The 13,987-nt window shown below is 46.3% G+C and overlaps 2 protein-coding genes across 6 annotated transcripts in view; one reads left to right on the top strand and one right to left on the bottom strand.

The window, feature by feature from the left end:
* G3BP2 (G3BP stress granule assembly factor 2) overlaps nt 1–13,987 on the bottom strand; it is a 146,173-nt gene that overhangs the window by 28,732 nt on the left and 103,454 nt on the right. The window contains exons 2-3 of one of the 2 annotated variants that reach the window (XM_083407809.1): nt 10,485–10,557; nt 410–528 (exon numbers count right to left, since the gene is read on the bottom strand). In XM_083407809.1, the coding sequence (XP_083263935.1) occupies nt 410–504 (95 nt within the window). In that variant the 5' untranslated portion in view covers nt 505–528; nt 10,485–10,557. Of the gene's footprint in view, nt 1–409; nt 529–10,484; nt 10,742–13,987 lie in introns of those variants that run through there. The other variant, XM_083407810.1, reaches the window with a different exon arrangement.
* The window catches only part of USO1 (USO1 vesicle transport factor), a 53,053-nt gene continuing 52,329 nt past the window's right edge, over nt 13,264–13,987 (top strand). For 3 of the 4 annotated variants that reach the window (XM_083407544.1, XM_083407545.1, XM_083407543.1), the window contains exon 1: nt 13,303–13,538. In XM_083407544.1, coding sequence (XP_083263670.1) covers nt 13,473–13,538 — 66 coding nt within the window. In that variant the 5' untranslated portion in view covers nt 13,303–13,472. Of the gene's footprint in view, nt 13,539–13,987 lie in introns of all 4 variants that reach the window. The other variant, XM_083407546.1, reaches the window with a different exon arrangement.

Genomic DNA, 13,987 nt, shown 5'->3' with positions numbered 1-13,987 from the left:
TATTCTTTATTAATGAAGCCCACAATTTATTTATTTTTAAAACCACTTCAAATTTAGATAGAACAGCTGTTTTAGTCAGAACCTAAATTAAAACCACACTTCAAAATATAATTTTTTATGGCTTTGTGCGTGAAACAAATTCTGGGACACAAAATAAACACAGCCCAAGTTGGCTATGCTTGTTGTTTATTTAAAGAACACCTATTTAATTTAAAGATTTTAAAGCCACCTTTTAGTAAACTATAAGGGCTGCATACAATAAAATAAAAACATCAAGGCGGAACTAGTCCATACAGTCAAGTTAAGCTGTCCATAAGAAGACAAACAGTTACATTTGGGGGGAGTGGGGTCAATTCAACTTGCTACTTTAGTCAAGACAACATCAGCTATTGATATATTTAGAAGTTACCTGTGTAAGAAGTCGGGGGCTTTATTTAGCAGGGTATAGTACTGCCTCACGAACTCCCGCCCTACAAGCAGCGGACTTGGCTTCTCCATCACCATTTCTTTGGTAGACAGTGTCAAAGGCTGTAATACAAGAGAACACACACAACGTGAGATGAAACGTACAGTACTCTATTGGATGATGAACATTAAATGCAGTAGAACCTTATAACTGCAGGGAGGGAAAGAACTACAGTAGTTCCTATCCAGCAAAATTCAATTTCAAAAGAATTTAAGGTTTTTGTAATTTCCCCTTCCAAGGGTTCACTTCACTTAGATATGATAAAAGCATAAAAGCTGGGATGGGCAGGTACAGCTTTTACAAGCAGCAGCTGCAATTCTTTATTTTAAAATATTTGCCCGATATCCTGATTCCCCTTTGGACTCAGAACGCAAACCGTTCTGAAAGTTTGACTCATACAGCAGCCCAGCATGAGCCTACAGGTTACAAGCCACTAAAGCATGGCAGAGTACTAAGATACATGGCTAGGCTTAACTAAGATTTGATCCTACACTTGACGTTGATCCTACACCCTGCCCTCTACGTTTGAAGACTGAAGCAGGCACAGTCGTGCATTTGACATCCCAAGCAAATGGGAACTCTGTAGAGGCTGGGCATATATGGTCTGCTTTCACCAGCGCTGTTGTCTCTGCATCCTTGGAGATGACATAGCCAGCTCACAGGGGATTTTTCTTCACTTTCAGGGTACGGTGCTGCTGGAACCACCTCCACAGTTGGTGATGCATGGCTTGGGAAGTCCGCATCTGACAAGCCACTAGGCCCTTCTCCTGAATCTGGATTCCCTCCTCCTAATCCACTGGCAATTTCCCTGGGGCTGCAAGTCCTCAACCCACTAGAACCTTGCCTTGGGTTGGCCTCTCCCAATTCTCTGACCACCTTCTCCGTGACATGTCCCTGGGACGCACATCCTATGTGGGACGTGCACTATTTGGATATACAGCTTCAGGAATATACTACAGTGGTACCTCGGGTTACATACGCAGTGGCGTAGCGTGGGTTGTCAGCACCCGGGGCAAGGCAAGTAATTTGCGCCCCCCCCCCGCTGCACTGTCCCTCCCCCAGATAGTCCCCCTCTCTCTCTCCGCACCGCACGCCTGGCACCCTCCCCTCCACAGTGGGCGGCAACCCGGCGGCTCGGATCGGATTCGCACAGCCAGCACTGCAGTGAGAGAGAGTGAGTGAGCCAGGTAGGGGCAGAGAGCTGCGAGTGCGCCCCCCCCCCCCAGATGTTGCGACCGGTGCGGCCAGCCCCCCCTGCACCCCCCACGCTACGCCACTGTACATACGCTTCAGGTTACAGACTCCGCTAACCCAGAAATAGTACTTCGGGTTAAGAACTTTGCTTCACGATGAGAACAGAAATGGTGCTCCGGTGATGCGGCGGCAGCAGGAGGCCCCATTAGCTAAAGTGGTGCTTCAGGTTCAGAACAGTTTCAGGTTGAGAACGGACCTCTGGAACAAATTAAATACTTAACCCGAGGTACCACTGTACTTTGATGCCCAACGTTCTGACCCAATGCATGTTTACTCCAGGGTAAGTTCCACTATGTTCAAAGGGACTTATTCCCAGGACTGCAGATTTGGATTCTAAATGAGGAATGGGAAACCTGTGGTCCTCCAGATGCCACTGCATTACAACTCCCCAATCATTGGCCACACTGGCTGAAGTTGAAGGAAGGTGGAGTAAAACAACATGGCTTTGGCAAAGCGGAGTCCTGTGCTGCCTTGCCAACCTTTCATTTTCTACAATCAATCATTTATTATTGAATACTTATATACCACCCATCTGACTGGGTTACCCCAACCACTCTGGGTGGCTATCAAAAAATTAAATCACAATACATCCAACATTTAAAACTTCCCTGAACATGGCTGCCTTCAGATGTCTTCTAAATGTCAGATAGTTGTTTCTTTCCTTGACATCTGATGGGAGGGTTCCACAGGGCGGGAGCCACTACCAAGAAGGCCCTCTGCCTGGTTCCCTGTAACTTGGTTTCTCACAGTGAGGGAACCACCAGAAAGCCCCTCTGGGCTGAATTATGGGGGTGGAGAAGCTCCATCAGGTATACAGGGCCAAAGCCTTTTAGGGCTTTACAAGCATGTAAATATGCATGATTCGGCAGAGATTATATACTCTGGCTTCCAAAAAGCTTTTGACAAAGTACCTCACCAAAGTCTTCTGAGTAAATTTAGCAGTCATGGGAGAAAGAACAGATTCATTTATTTGCTAAAGAACAGGAAGCTAAGGACTGAAATAACATAAAATTATTTCAATGATGGGAAGTACAATGAATATAAGATACTGAGACTATTTAATTTTTCCTTAAATGATCAGGAGACAAAGAGTGAACACTGAAATGGCCAAGTCTGCAGAGAACAGCAAATTATTCAGGTTGCCAACTAATAGAAGCTGAAAAATCTCTCCCAACTGCATGAATAGTCAATGAATCTTAGGTTCAATGCAAGTTAAGTGAAAACTGATACACGTTGGAGGGGGAAAAACCTGTATATTGATGAGATCTGAACATGTGGTGACTAAACAAAAAAAATGTATATTGCGACCACAGTGGATACAGTTCTGTGAAAATCATTAACTAAGAGCATGGTGGTAATGGAAAAGGAAAATACTGTGCTCGGAATTATTACAAAAGGAATTTAAAATGAAACAGTTGCTATCATATCACATTTATATAAATAAACCTATAAAGCACTTGCATTTGGAATACTATCTACAATTTCAGTTGCTCCATCACAAAAAGATGATATAGAATTGGAAAAGATATAAAAAAGCGTAGCCAGGAAGATGACAGGGTTGAAGCACCCTACTAAGAAATGCTGAGAGCTGGACCATAAAGAAGGCTGATCGCCGAAGAATTGACGCTTTTGAATTATGGTGCTGGAGGAGACTCTTGAGAGTCCCATGGACTGCAAGAAGATCAAACGCATCCATTCTTAAGGAAATCAGCCCTGAGCGCTCACTGGAAGGACAGATCGTGAAGCTGAGGCTCCAATACTTTGGCCATCTCATGAGAAGAGAAGACTCACTGGAAAAGACCCTGATGTTGGGAAAGATGGAGGGCACAAGGAGAAGGGGACAACAGAGGACGAGATGGTTGGTTAGTGTTCTCGAAGCTACCAGCATGAGTCTGACCAAACTGTGGGAGGCAGTGGAAGACAGGAGTGCCTGGCGTGCTCTGGTCCATGGGGTCACGAAGAGTCGGACACGACTAAACGACTAAAGAACAACAACTAAGAAATGCTAAAGTGTTGGGGGCTTTTCAGTTTATCAAAGAGATGGCTACGGGTGCAAGCCTATATTTATGCTGGTTGGAGAGCTTTAGGGTTTGATGTTATGCCCCCTGCACCAATGTACTACCCAAGCTAAACCACTGTTGACTCCACCACCCCATGCAACTAGTCAATTGCTGTTGTTGGCACCTGTCTGTCTCAAGAGACAATGAAATGCACCTCCGGGGCTGAAGTCAAACCGCTGCTCTATCTTCTCAACCCCCACTGTGTCTCCCTTTAATCTTATTTTTTCCAGACTAAACATACCCAGCTACTTCTGTCCAGCATGTGTTTCCAGACTCACCATTCTAGTCACCCTCCTCTGGACAAACACCAGTTTGTCAGTGTCTTCCTTAAATTTGGTATGTCATGTAACATAATTAATACAATTCAGAACAATTTGAATAGATACAATACTCTGGAATAAGGTGACCATAGGAAGCACACTTATTTGTTTTTTCAGCATGATAAAAGTTCATTTGTTAACATCTGCAACACCTTCAACCCTCCTCTGCCACAGAAGGAAAGTGTATGCTATTGAATTGTTAAACCTTAAATTATTTACAAATATTCCAATAAAAATATTTTTCAAGTGAAGTTTTGAATCTGCTTGAATACGTTTCAAAGTACATTTGAAGCACCTGGGGGGGGGGGCAAATTTCAGTTCTAATACAGTGGGGCCCCTCAAGACAAATGCCTTGCAAGACGGAAAACCCGCAAGACGAAAGGGTTTTCCGTTTGCAGAGGCGCTTCGCAGGACGAATTTCCCTATGGGCTTGCTTCGCAAGACGAAAAATGACGAAAAAATTTGAAATTTTTTTCTTGCTCCAAAACCCCTTATTTTGAATCGCTAAGCTGCTAAAAGCGTTTTAGCAGCAAAACCGCTAATCCCCCACCCCTTAAAAAGCCGTTTTTAGCCCTTAAATCGCCAATAGCGCTAATAGCGCTACTCTGTCAATGGGCTTGCTTCGCAAGACGAAAAAACTGCAAGACGAAAAGACCCGTGGAACGGATTCTTTTCGTCTTGCGAGGCACCACTGTACTTTTGATTATTGGAAAATCTTCAGAGATGTTCATACAACATGTAAAATTAATACAGCACACATTTAATAAACAAAAATAAAAAGTAAGTCAAACAAATGCTCTAAATCAGAACTCAAATGCCTTAGGGCAACATAATTTTTCCAGTCCAAAATGTTCTGGAAAACCTATGCCACTGGGAATCACCTTGCTGGTGGGAGCTATGCAAGGACAGTAGCTCAGTGGTAGAACATCTACCGGTCCTGAAACATCTTCATTGGCTCCCAGTACGTTTCTGAGCACAATTCAAAGTGTTGGTGCTGACCTTTAAAGCCCTGAACGGCCTCGGTCCTGTATACCTGAAGGAGCGTCTCCATCCCCATCATTTTGCCCGGACACGGAGGTCCAGCTCCAAGGGCCTTCTAGTGGTTCCCTCGCTGCGAGAAGTGAGGTTACAGGGAACCAGGCAAAGGGCCTTCTCGGTAGTGGTGCCTGCCCTGTGGAATGCCCTCCCAGCAGATGTCAAGGCAATAAACAACTATTTTACTTTTAAAAGACACCCTGTTTAGGGAAGTTTTTAATGTCTGACGCTGTATTGTTTTTGATATTTGGTTGGAAGCTGCCCAGAGTGGCTGGGGAGACCCAGTCAGACGGGTGGGGTATTATTATTATTATTATTATTATTATTATTATTATTATTATATCTAGGTTCCGAGTTCAATACCTGGCAATTCCAGGTAACATGCCGAGTGTGGTGGAGAGGCTCCTCCCTAAACACAGGAGAGCTCCTGCCGATTGGTGGAGACAGTAGGTGAATCAACGACTGTATTCTGCTCTGGTCAGACCTCACCTGGAGTACTGTGTCCAGTTCTGGGCACCACAGTTCAAGAAGGACACTGACAAACTGGAACGTGTCCAGAGGAGGGCAACCAAAATGGTCAAAGGCCTGGAAACGATGCCTTATGAGGAACGGCTAAGGGAGTTGGGCATGTTTAGCCTGGAGAAGAGGAGGTTAAGGGGTGATATGATAGCCATGTTCAAATATATAAAAGGATGTCACATAGAGGAGGGAGAAAGGTTGTTTTCTGCTGCTCCAGAGAAGCGGACATGGAGCAATGGATCCAAACTACAAGAAAGAAGATTCCACCTAAACATTAGGAAGAACTTCCTGACAGTAAGAGCTGTTCGACAGTGGAATTTGCTGCCAAGGAGTGTGGTGGAGTCTCCTTCTTTGGAGGTCTTTAAGCAGAGGCTTGACAACCATATGTCAGGAGTGCTCTGATGGTGTTTCCTGCTTGGCAGGGGGTTGGACTCGATGGCCCTTGTGGTCTATTCCAACTCTATGATTCTATGATCTGGCTCAGTATAGCACAGTACCGTATGTTCCTAAAGTGAAAGAGCACTTTCCACAAAAAGCTTATCCTCTAAATAGTATTATGGGTATCTCTAAATAGTATTATATGGGAACTCCAATGCAACAGGAACTGCTGCTCTGTTACCCCAGCAAGGGAGGAAAGGACAAGGCACCCCACAAAACTAAGCAAGGGATGGGAGGTAACATGCTTACCCGACAACACCTTTTTGGTTAAACTTTTTGATTACAAAGCCTTCCTCTCCCAAAGCTAGTAATGATGTCTCCATGCAAATCTAAGTACACACACTTAGTGGGGTGGGGTAGTGACACAAGCTCAGGTGCAGGTAAGCTTTTGTTGCCACTACTGCTAGTGCCAGCCAAGCAATCATTATTCCCTTTGCCTTCCAGGATCACAGTCTGAAAAAAGTGGACATTGCACAAAGAAAAGAACTTCACTGCAGCTCCCCACAGGAAAAAGAGCAAGTACTGTCTCGGTGATAGCTCCCTTCTGAAAGGCTAGATGAAGCTGAGACTTGCCAGAGTCTATGTTGCAGATTCCTGACCATTGCTCATTAATGCCCCCAACTCTTCCTGGCTCACAAGCAGTCCTCTAAGGAAAGTTCCTACTATGACTACACGATAGGACTACAATGTTAGTAACAGCAGTGACCGGTGCTATTCCTTGTGTTTTGATGACTTTCCTGTTCTACTAAGCTCCTGTATTTTTTTGTAAGCTGCTTGGGAGACAGCTATGTATTGTTGAAGCCCTAGCCAACACAGAGATGGAGCAGTATGGAGCAGTACACCTGTTCCTTTGCTGTTGGCCACATAGCAAAGGTGAAGGAGCCCTGCTGAGACAAGGTGACTGGCAGCTATGTTCATATTTTCTGCTTCCAGGTCTCATTCCGCTTTGTTACAGCTGCCACTTCTGTGTTGATGGGGTTTAGGAGCCATGGACCCTTTCCCACCAGTGTTAGAAACTGAGATAGAAAAGCTAGGAGCCAAATGGCTCGTGGGACCTGAGCTGTGGGTGCCAAAACAGAATGTCTAGTTGCCATCAGGGGTGGGTCCGGCAACACTTTTTATTTATTATTTTGATAAGCATGAACTAATATGCAATTCATATAAGTGACACATTGTTAATATCCCATTTTAAAAAGAAATACATATCTAATTTGGTGTTTACAATAAAATATTGGTACCAGACCAGTTTTGAAAACACTCTACATTATTAAACCCTTTAACGTACTGTCTATTCTTAACACGTACTTTGAGGCTTCAAAGCACATACTTTTCAGTAATCCTTGAGTGTCAGCCAGGTGAAAAAAAATGGAACCCAGACCTTTTGCGGTGCTCGCAAATGGAGTATCTTTAGGCGCGAAATGTGCTCTGGTGCCCCGCTAATTTCGAACCCTGCTTCCCACACCTGCTGGTTCTTATTCACATGAGCTCGTGTCAGGATAGAATTATGAAGGGGCTCAAACGTTTCTTTTCCACCAGATCTTGGTGTTGTTTATTCCTTCTTTGGCCATTTGAATTCCAGTGAGGTAAGGGGGTTGAGACCCCTAACAGTTGAAAAGCCCCCTGGTTACTTCTGATGTGATGAATTATGCAGTGGGCATGTGAAGGAATGAGTAAGTCTGTTGCTAGGGGAAAGAATTGGGGACATGTCTCTCCTCAAGACACAGTGAGGAAATAAACAGCAGTACCAGACAATAATGCATATATGAACATGTGGAATAGTGTGGCTAGGTTATATGGCAGGGACTGAGTGCTGCAAAAGCAAACTGGGTCATGTGGGAGTCATACAATTGACTGATGTGGTATTTCCTCTGAATGGCTCAAGACTCTGCATTTTCTAGTGGGAAATGGCAGTCAAGTTTTGAACCTGGGGGCCACTTGTATGTGAAACCTGGGGTTCCTGGGGCAACCCTCTAGGTCTTTGCTGGGTCAGGATGCTGTGCCCCATAATATACCCTCCTGCTATACCTGAGTGGTTGGAAAAATGTTTGGGGAGAGTGAAGGTTGGATTGCAGTTTTGCTTGCTTCTCCCTCCCCACTTATCTTCTGGCATGACCACTTGTTGTCTGACATGCAAAAGGAGAATTTGGCCCCAATTCAAATACTTCCCTCATGGGGGGGGGGGGTTGTGCCTAATTCACCTATTTCCTACCACTACGCCCTATAGGAAGAGCTAGCAAGAAGCTCTTGTAAGAGCACAATTGCAGCTTCACCCTGTTAATGAGTTTGCAGCCTAGCCTGGCCCTTTATAGACTGCTAAGTAAAAGTAGCCCACACTCTCCTCTTCATCTCCGCTTGGGGGTTTTCCATTAGCATTTGGTTAGCTACAATGGAAAACAGGATGAGGAACTATATGGATCTTTTAGCATGCATACATGCAGTAAAGCTGCTGTTGTTGTTTTTTTCTGAATGGAAGGAAGATCTATTTTTGCCTCTAGGGTATTTGCATATGAATGCATTGGAGTAAACATTAAGGTGGCTAGGGTAGTGTTCAGAACTATGATAATACATCTTAAGGGAAATCTATTTTTTATGATTCTTTACCCAAACAGAGCTTTGTTTTCAAATCATGTCTAGGACCAGCTATAATGCACAGTAAATAAGCACATCTGTCAACAGGTAAAAGAAAAGGTTAAAGCAATTTGTTATAGTGGGGTTGACAAGCTCAGCAATCCTTGATGTGTCAGTAGGGATAAGACAGGTTCACAACACCCATTTTCACATGTGAAATGGAAGCTGATATAGCATAGTAGCTAAGTGTTATTAAACAGGAAATCCCCACTTAAGATCTTAGCCACTGCAAGTCACTTTCACTCTTGTAAGATCTTACGAGGAGTCAGCTGCAACAGGCCAATGCCTTATCTAGTCCAGCACCTTGTTCTCACAGCAGCTGACCAGATACTGATTATGGGAAATCCACAGGCAGAATTCAAGCGCAATAACCTTTTCCCCTCCTGACGCTTCCAGCAGCAACTGGCATTCAGAAGCATGACAGCCTGCAACTGCAGAGAATATCCATCATAGTTAGTGGCCTTTGATAGCCCTCTTCTCCACAAATTTGACTAAATCCTCTTTGAAAGCCATCTAGGTTGGGTGAGCATCACAACCTCTGCTATGGGAGTGAGTCTGTCATAGCCTAACCATGCACTGTGTGGAGAAGTACTGTACTTTCCCATCCTGAAGCAGGGGTTGGACTAGATGACCCTCAGGGTCTCTTCCAACCCAACCATTATATGATTCCTAACACTCATATTAGCTGGAGGTCCACACGCTTCCAGCAGTGCCACCCCTACCTTACAGGGCTGTTTTTTTGCCAGGAAGCATGTTATTCTGGTGTGCTGGGAACTTGAAAGGCGCCACATGAGCACTAAGTATCTGGGAGTTGTCAGTGAGCCCGCAGTGAAGGAAGCTGTGTGCGTATGTGTGCACATACAGGGACACACATAACTGTACATGCACACATTAGAGAGAGAAAGAGAGTGAGTGAGAGAGAGACCTGCACACTCACAATCTTACCCTTTCAAAGGCGGGCTTGTGTACCATAGAATCACAGAATCGAATAGTCAGAAGGGGCGCCCGGGGGGTCATCCAGCCCACCCCCTGCTATGCAGGGAACCCCCCCACGCGTCCCCCCCCCCCAGTCTGAACCCTGCTTAGCATTGCAAACGGGCTAGCGGTTTCATGGCTGCAGATGCTGCCGCAAGCTGCGAGAGCACCTAAAAGAGGACTTATTGCACATTATTATTACTATTATTATTGTTACGGCCACTACTTACATACACACACAGAGAGAGAGAGAGAGAGGAGAGGAGAGAGAGACCTGCACGCTCACAATCTTACTTTTTCAAAGGCGGGCTTGTGTACCATAGAATCACAGAACCGAATAGTCAGAAGGGGGCCTTCGGGGGGTCATCCAGCCCACCCCCCGCCATGCAGGGAACCTCAGCCCGCGTCTCCCTCCCCCTCCCACCCAGTCTGAACCCTGCTTAGCATTGCAAACGGGCTAGCGGTTTCGTGGCTGCAAGCTGCGTGGGCGCCTAAAAGAGGACTTATTGCACATTATTATTATTATTGTTACCGCCACTACTTGCACCTCCTCGGCCCATTTCCCCCTCAGGGCGAGGCCGGAGGCAAGAAGGTCGCGCAGCCACCGGCCCCGCACCCCCCTCTGGGCGCCCGGGGAAGGGGCCTGCGGGGCTGTTGACAGCCGCCAATCCTCCTCTTTCTCTGAGGAGAAGCTGCCCCGCTTCGCCCCTTCCCACACACCCCCTCACGGGGGAAGGCGGGAGGGAGGCCGGCCTTCCCCGCCCGGCCCGGCCCTCTCCCCCCCGTTACCTAGGCGCTCTTCTTTCTCCGTCTCAGGGTCCGGGGTTCGCTTCCCGGCCGAGGGCGCGGGGGGGAGGAGCGACTGGGGCAGCGCGTCCGTCTCTCTCTCTTTCTCCCTCCCTCCCTCACAAGCACGGATTCGGGGCGGAACCGGATGTCTCGTCCGCTCTCGCTCTAATAAGGAGGAGCGGGCGGGGGGCGGGCGGGGGGGAGGGAAAGGAAGGTGGCGCGCGCGCAGCTTCTGGAAGATCGGCCCGGACGTGGGCGGGGTCAGAGGCCGCCGGAGCGGAAGGCGCACGCGCGTGCGCACGCGCACTCGGGCTTTTTTGTTAGGTAGGGCCAATGGTAGCTTTTTTCGAATTTTGGCCGGAAGTGGCCTGCTTCATCTCTATGGTTTCCGCCCGCCCGCTTCCTCCCGATTGCGTTTCCCAGGTCAAAGGGGCGCCGTTTACAGCGCCGTCGCAGGACGAGTGACGACGGGCGCGCCGAGTGACGACATTCTAAATTTAGTTCTAAATTAATTTAAATTTAAATTAATTTACATTTAATTCTAAATTATATACCGGAAACGTGGGAGATTACAAGGGGTAATATATATATATATATATATGGATGTATCGTGCCATATTGGAAGCAAAAAAACTTGTCTTGATGAATTGGAAGAGCCGCAAAAAGATCCCATTGAGCACATGGATTGACAATATGGACAGACTAGTTACCTACCAACGAATTGCATATCCACGCAAATTAAGAATGGATAAATATGAAGAAATCTGGAAGGAATACTTAAGTGATAAGGCGGACAGTGGTGGGAAGTAGGGGGAGGAGAGGTGGGGAAATATTGTTAAAAAGGTGTAGTTATAGGTATATCAGTACTCAAATCTGAATTGTTAAATTGTGTTATTAGTGTTATTGTGGTTTTTGTTGTGTATGGGTTATTTTTGTTGTTGTTTGTGTTAAAAAATGATTATTTTTTTTTTTAAAGAAAGACATTCTCTCTTTCTTTCAAGAAAAGGAAAGCGTTTCTGTTTCCACCGCACTTCCGGCCCCTGTCAGAGCCGGTCTGGAACCTGGGTGGAATCTACACGCATGATAAAAACGTTGTGAAAATGCTTTTTTAAAAAAATCATCATTTTGAAAAAGGCATCGAATTTGCTATAGCTCCTAGTCACCATCTAGTGCCACAAATTGTATCTCACACCGTACAACACATTCAAATTGTTTCGTTTGCAGCTGTATAGCTGAGTCCCTGGGCCCCACATTGGCTGCAGCGCTTAGAAATATCATCATCATCGGTATTATTTTTTATTTTATAGCTACATGCCGCTCTTCAGCCCTATAACCCGCCCCCTCCCCGCACACAGTATAAAATACCGTTGTTTAGTCGTGTCCGACTCGTTGTGACCCCGTGGACCAGAGCATGCCAGGCACTCCTGACTTCTACTGCCTCCTGCAGTTTGGTCAAACTCATGCTGGTAGCTTTGAGAACACTGTCCCACCAACTTGTCCTCTGTTGTCCCCTTCTCCTTGTGCCCTCCATCTTTCCCAACATCAGGGTCTTTTCCAGGGAGTCTTCTCTTCTTATGAGGTGGCCAAAGTATTGGAGCCTCAGCTTCACGATCTGTCCTTCCAGTGAGCACTCAGGGCTGATTTCCCTCAGAATGGAGAGGTTTGATCTTCTTGCAGTCCATGGGACTCTCAAGAGTCTCCTCCAGCACCTTAATTCAAAAGCATCAATTCTTCGGCGATCAGCCTTCTTTATGGTCCAGCTCTCACTTCCATACATCACTACTGGAAAAACAATAGCTTTCACTATATGGACTTTTCTTGGCAAGGTGATGTCTCTGCTTTTTAAGATGCTGTCTAGGTTTGTCATTGCTTTTCTCCCAAGAAGCAGGCGTCTTTTAATTTCATGACTGCTGTCACCATCTGCATAAAATACCATAGATTGTTTTAATTAGCCAAATGCCTGGAAGAAGAAGAATGTTTGTGCTCGGTGCCTAAAATCTATTCATGGTCTTGTAAATGTGTACACTATTTGACTGCAAAAAAAGGCCTCAGAGCAGCTTACAAAAGTTAACAGTAAAGCCAAGAAAAAACAACTACAAAAGTAGTTTACTTTCTAAGCATTTCTTGCATTCCACACACACAAGGAAGGTAACCCAATTTATTTTGCTTAGTGGGTGCTGGGAAAGAGGCCGGGGAAAACTCAAACGTTAGTGTTCTGTGTATGTTGACAGCTTGATGGACATTGCGAAAGGCAAAATAAGGTATTTGAGAAATAAAGCAAGCTTTAAAAAAAATAGCAGGGAACTGAATTCATAATTGTGGGTGGGAATGGGCTATTCACATTTAAATGCATGTATTTCATGACAAAAATACTCTTTATGTGTGTTTAGTACAACCCGTTCCGGCAAGCTCCATTCTGTTTATGTGGGACCAAGTGAAAGGGGTAATAAACGTATACTATTTCAAGGGTTTCTCTAGCACATGGCATTATTTATTTATCGTTTCATTTCATCCGTTACACTGTTAGCAAAACAAAACCAATAAAAAAACGCTTTTAATGTAATGAAATAATAACTGAAGCCAAGCCATGCCATCTGCATGAGGAGTGCTGCCCCAAATCAGAGCCTGTGCTGAAAAAACAAAACAAAAAAAAGCCCTCGATTTTCCCTATATGGGCGGGTTTTCACTCTCAACCTCAGGGAGAAAAGAAAGGAAAAAGGAGAAGTAAGTCTACAGAAGCCGGAAGTTGAGGCGGCGTGTCACTCTACCAGTTTCCTCTCTCTAGGGTGGCTACCTTTGTGCCCGACACCGGAAGTTCAGGCGGGGTGTCTCTCCAGCGTCTCTGTCCGTAGGATGGCTACCTTTGTGCCACGTCTTGGCGCAGGCGCACTGGCGGCGCTGTTGGCTGCTGACGGGAGCTGACGCGGCCCGAGGAGAGGAGCCGAGGCCTAGCGAGCCTGGCGAGGCGGGGAAGGCCGGCCGGGGAAGATGAACTTCTTGCGGGGCGTCATGGGCGGCCAGAGCTCCGGGCCCCAGCCCTCCGGAGCCGAGACGGTGAGTCCTCCGACGGGGAGGTTCGCTTCGGTTCCCCCCCCCCGGCGGCGACCCGGGTCGCCCTTCCCCGGCGAAGTCCCTCTCTTGGGGCGCCCGGTTGCCTGACGGCCGGCTCCCTCTTCCACTCGCCCTTCCTCACCGCCCACCACGTCATCGGGGCTGGTTCACACGTTACGTGTAACACGCGTGTTTTGGCCTTGCGTGTACACAGCCAGTTCGTCGCTATGCTTTTCAGTGTGGTTTTTAATAACACTGATTCTCGGGGGAAGGGCGGTATGCAGGCTTGATATATGGCGATGGTATTATTATTTTATTTCTATATTGGGCTGATGAACATCTTCTTCTTGTTGTTTAGTCGTTTAGTCATGTCCAGCTGTTCATGACCCCATGGACCAGAGCACACCAGGCAGTCCTGTCTTCCACTGCCTCCTGCAGTTTGGTCAAACACA

This window comes from Podarcis tiliguerta, assembly GCF_965153285.1.
Source record: "Podarcis tiliguerta genome assembly, chromosome: 13".
In the NCBI taxonomy this organism is placed as follows: Eukaryota; Metazoa; Chordata; class Lepidosauria; order Squamata; family Lacertidae; genus Podarcis; species Podarcis tiliguerta.
The sequence above is the reverse complement of the archived record's forward strand: the minus strand, read 5'-3'. Positions and strand labels throughout refer to the sequence as shown.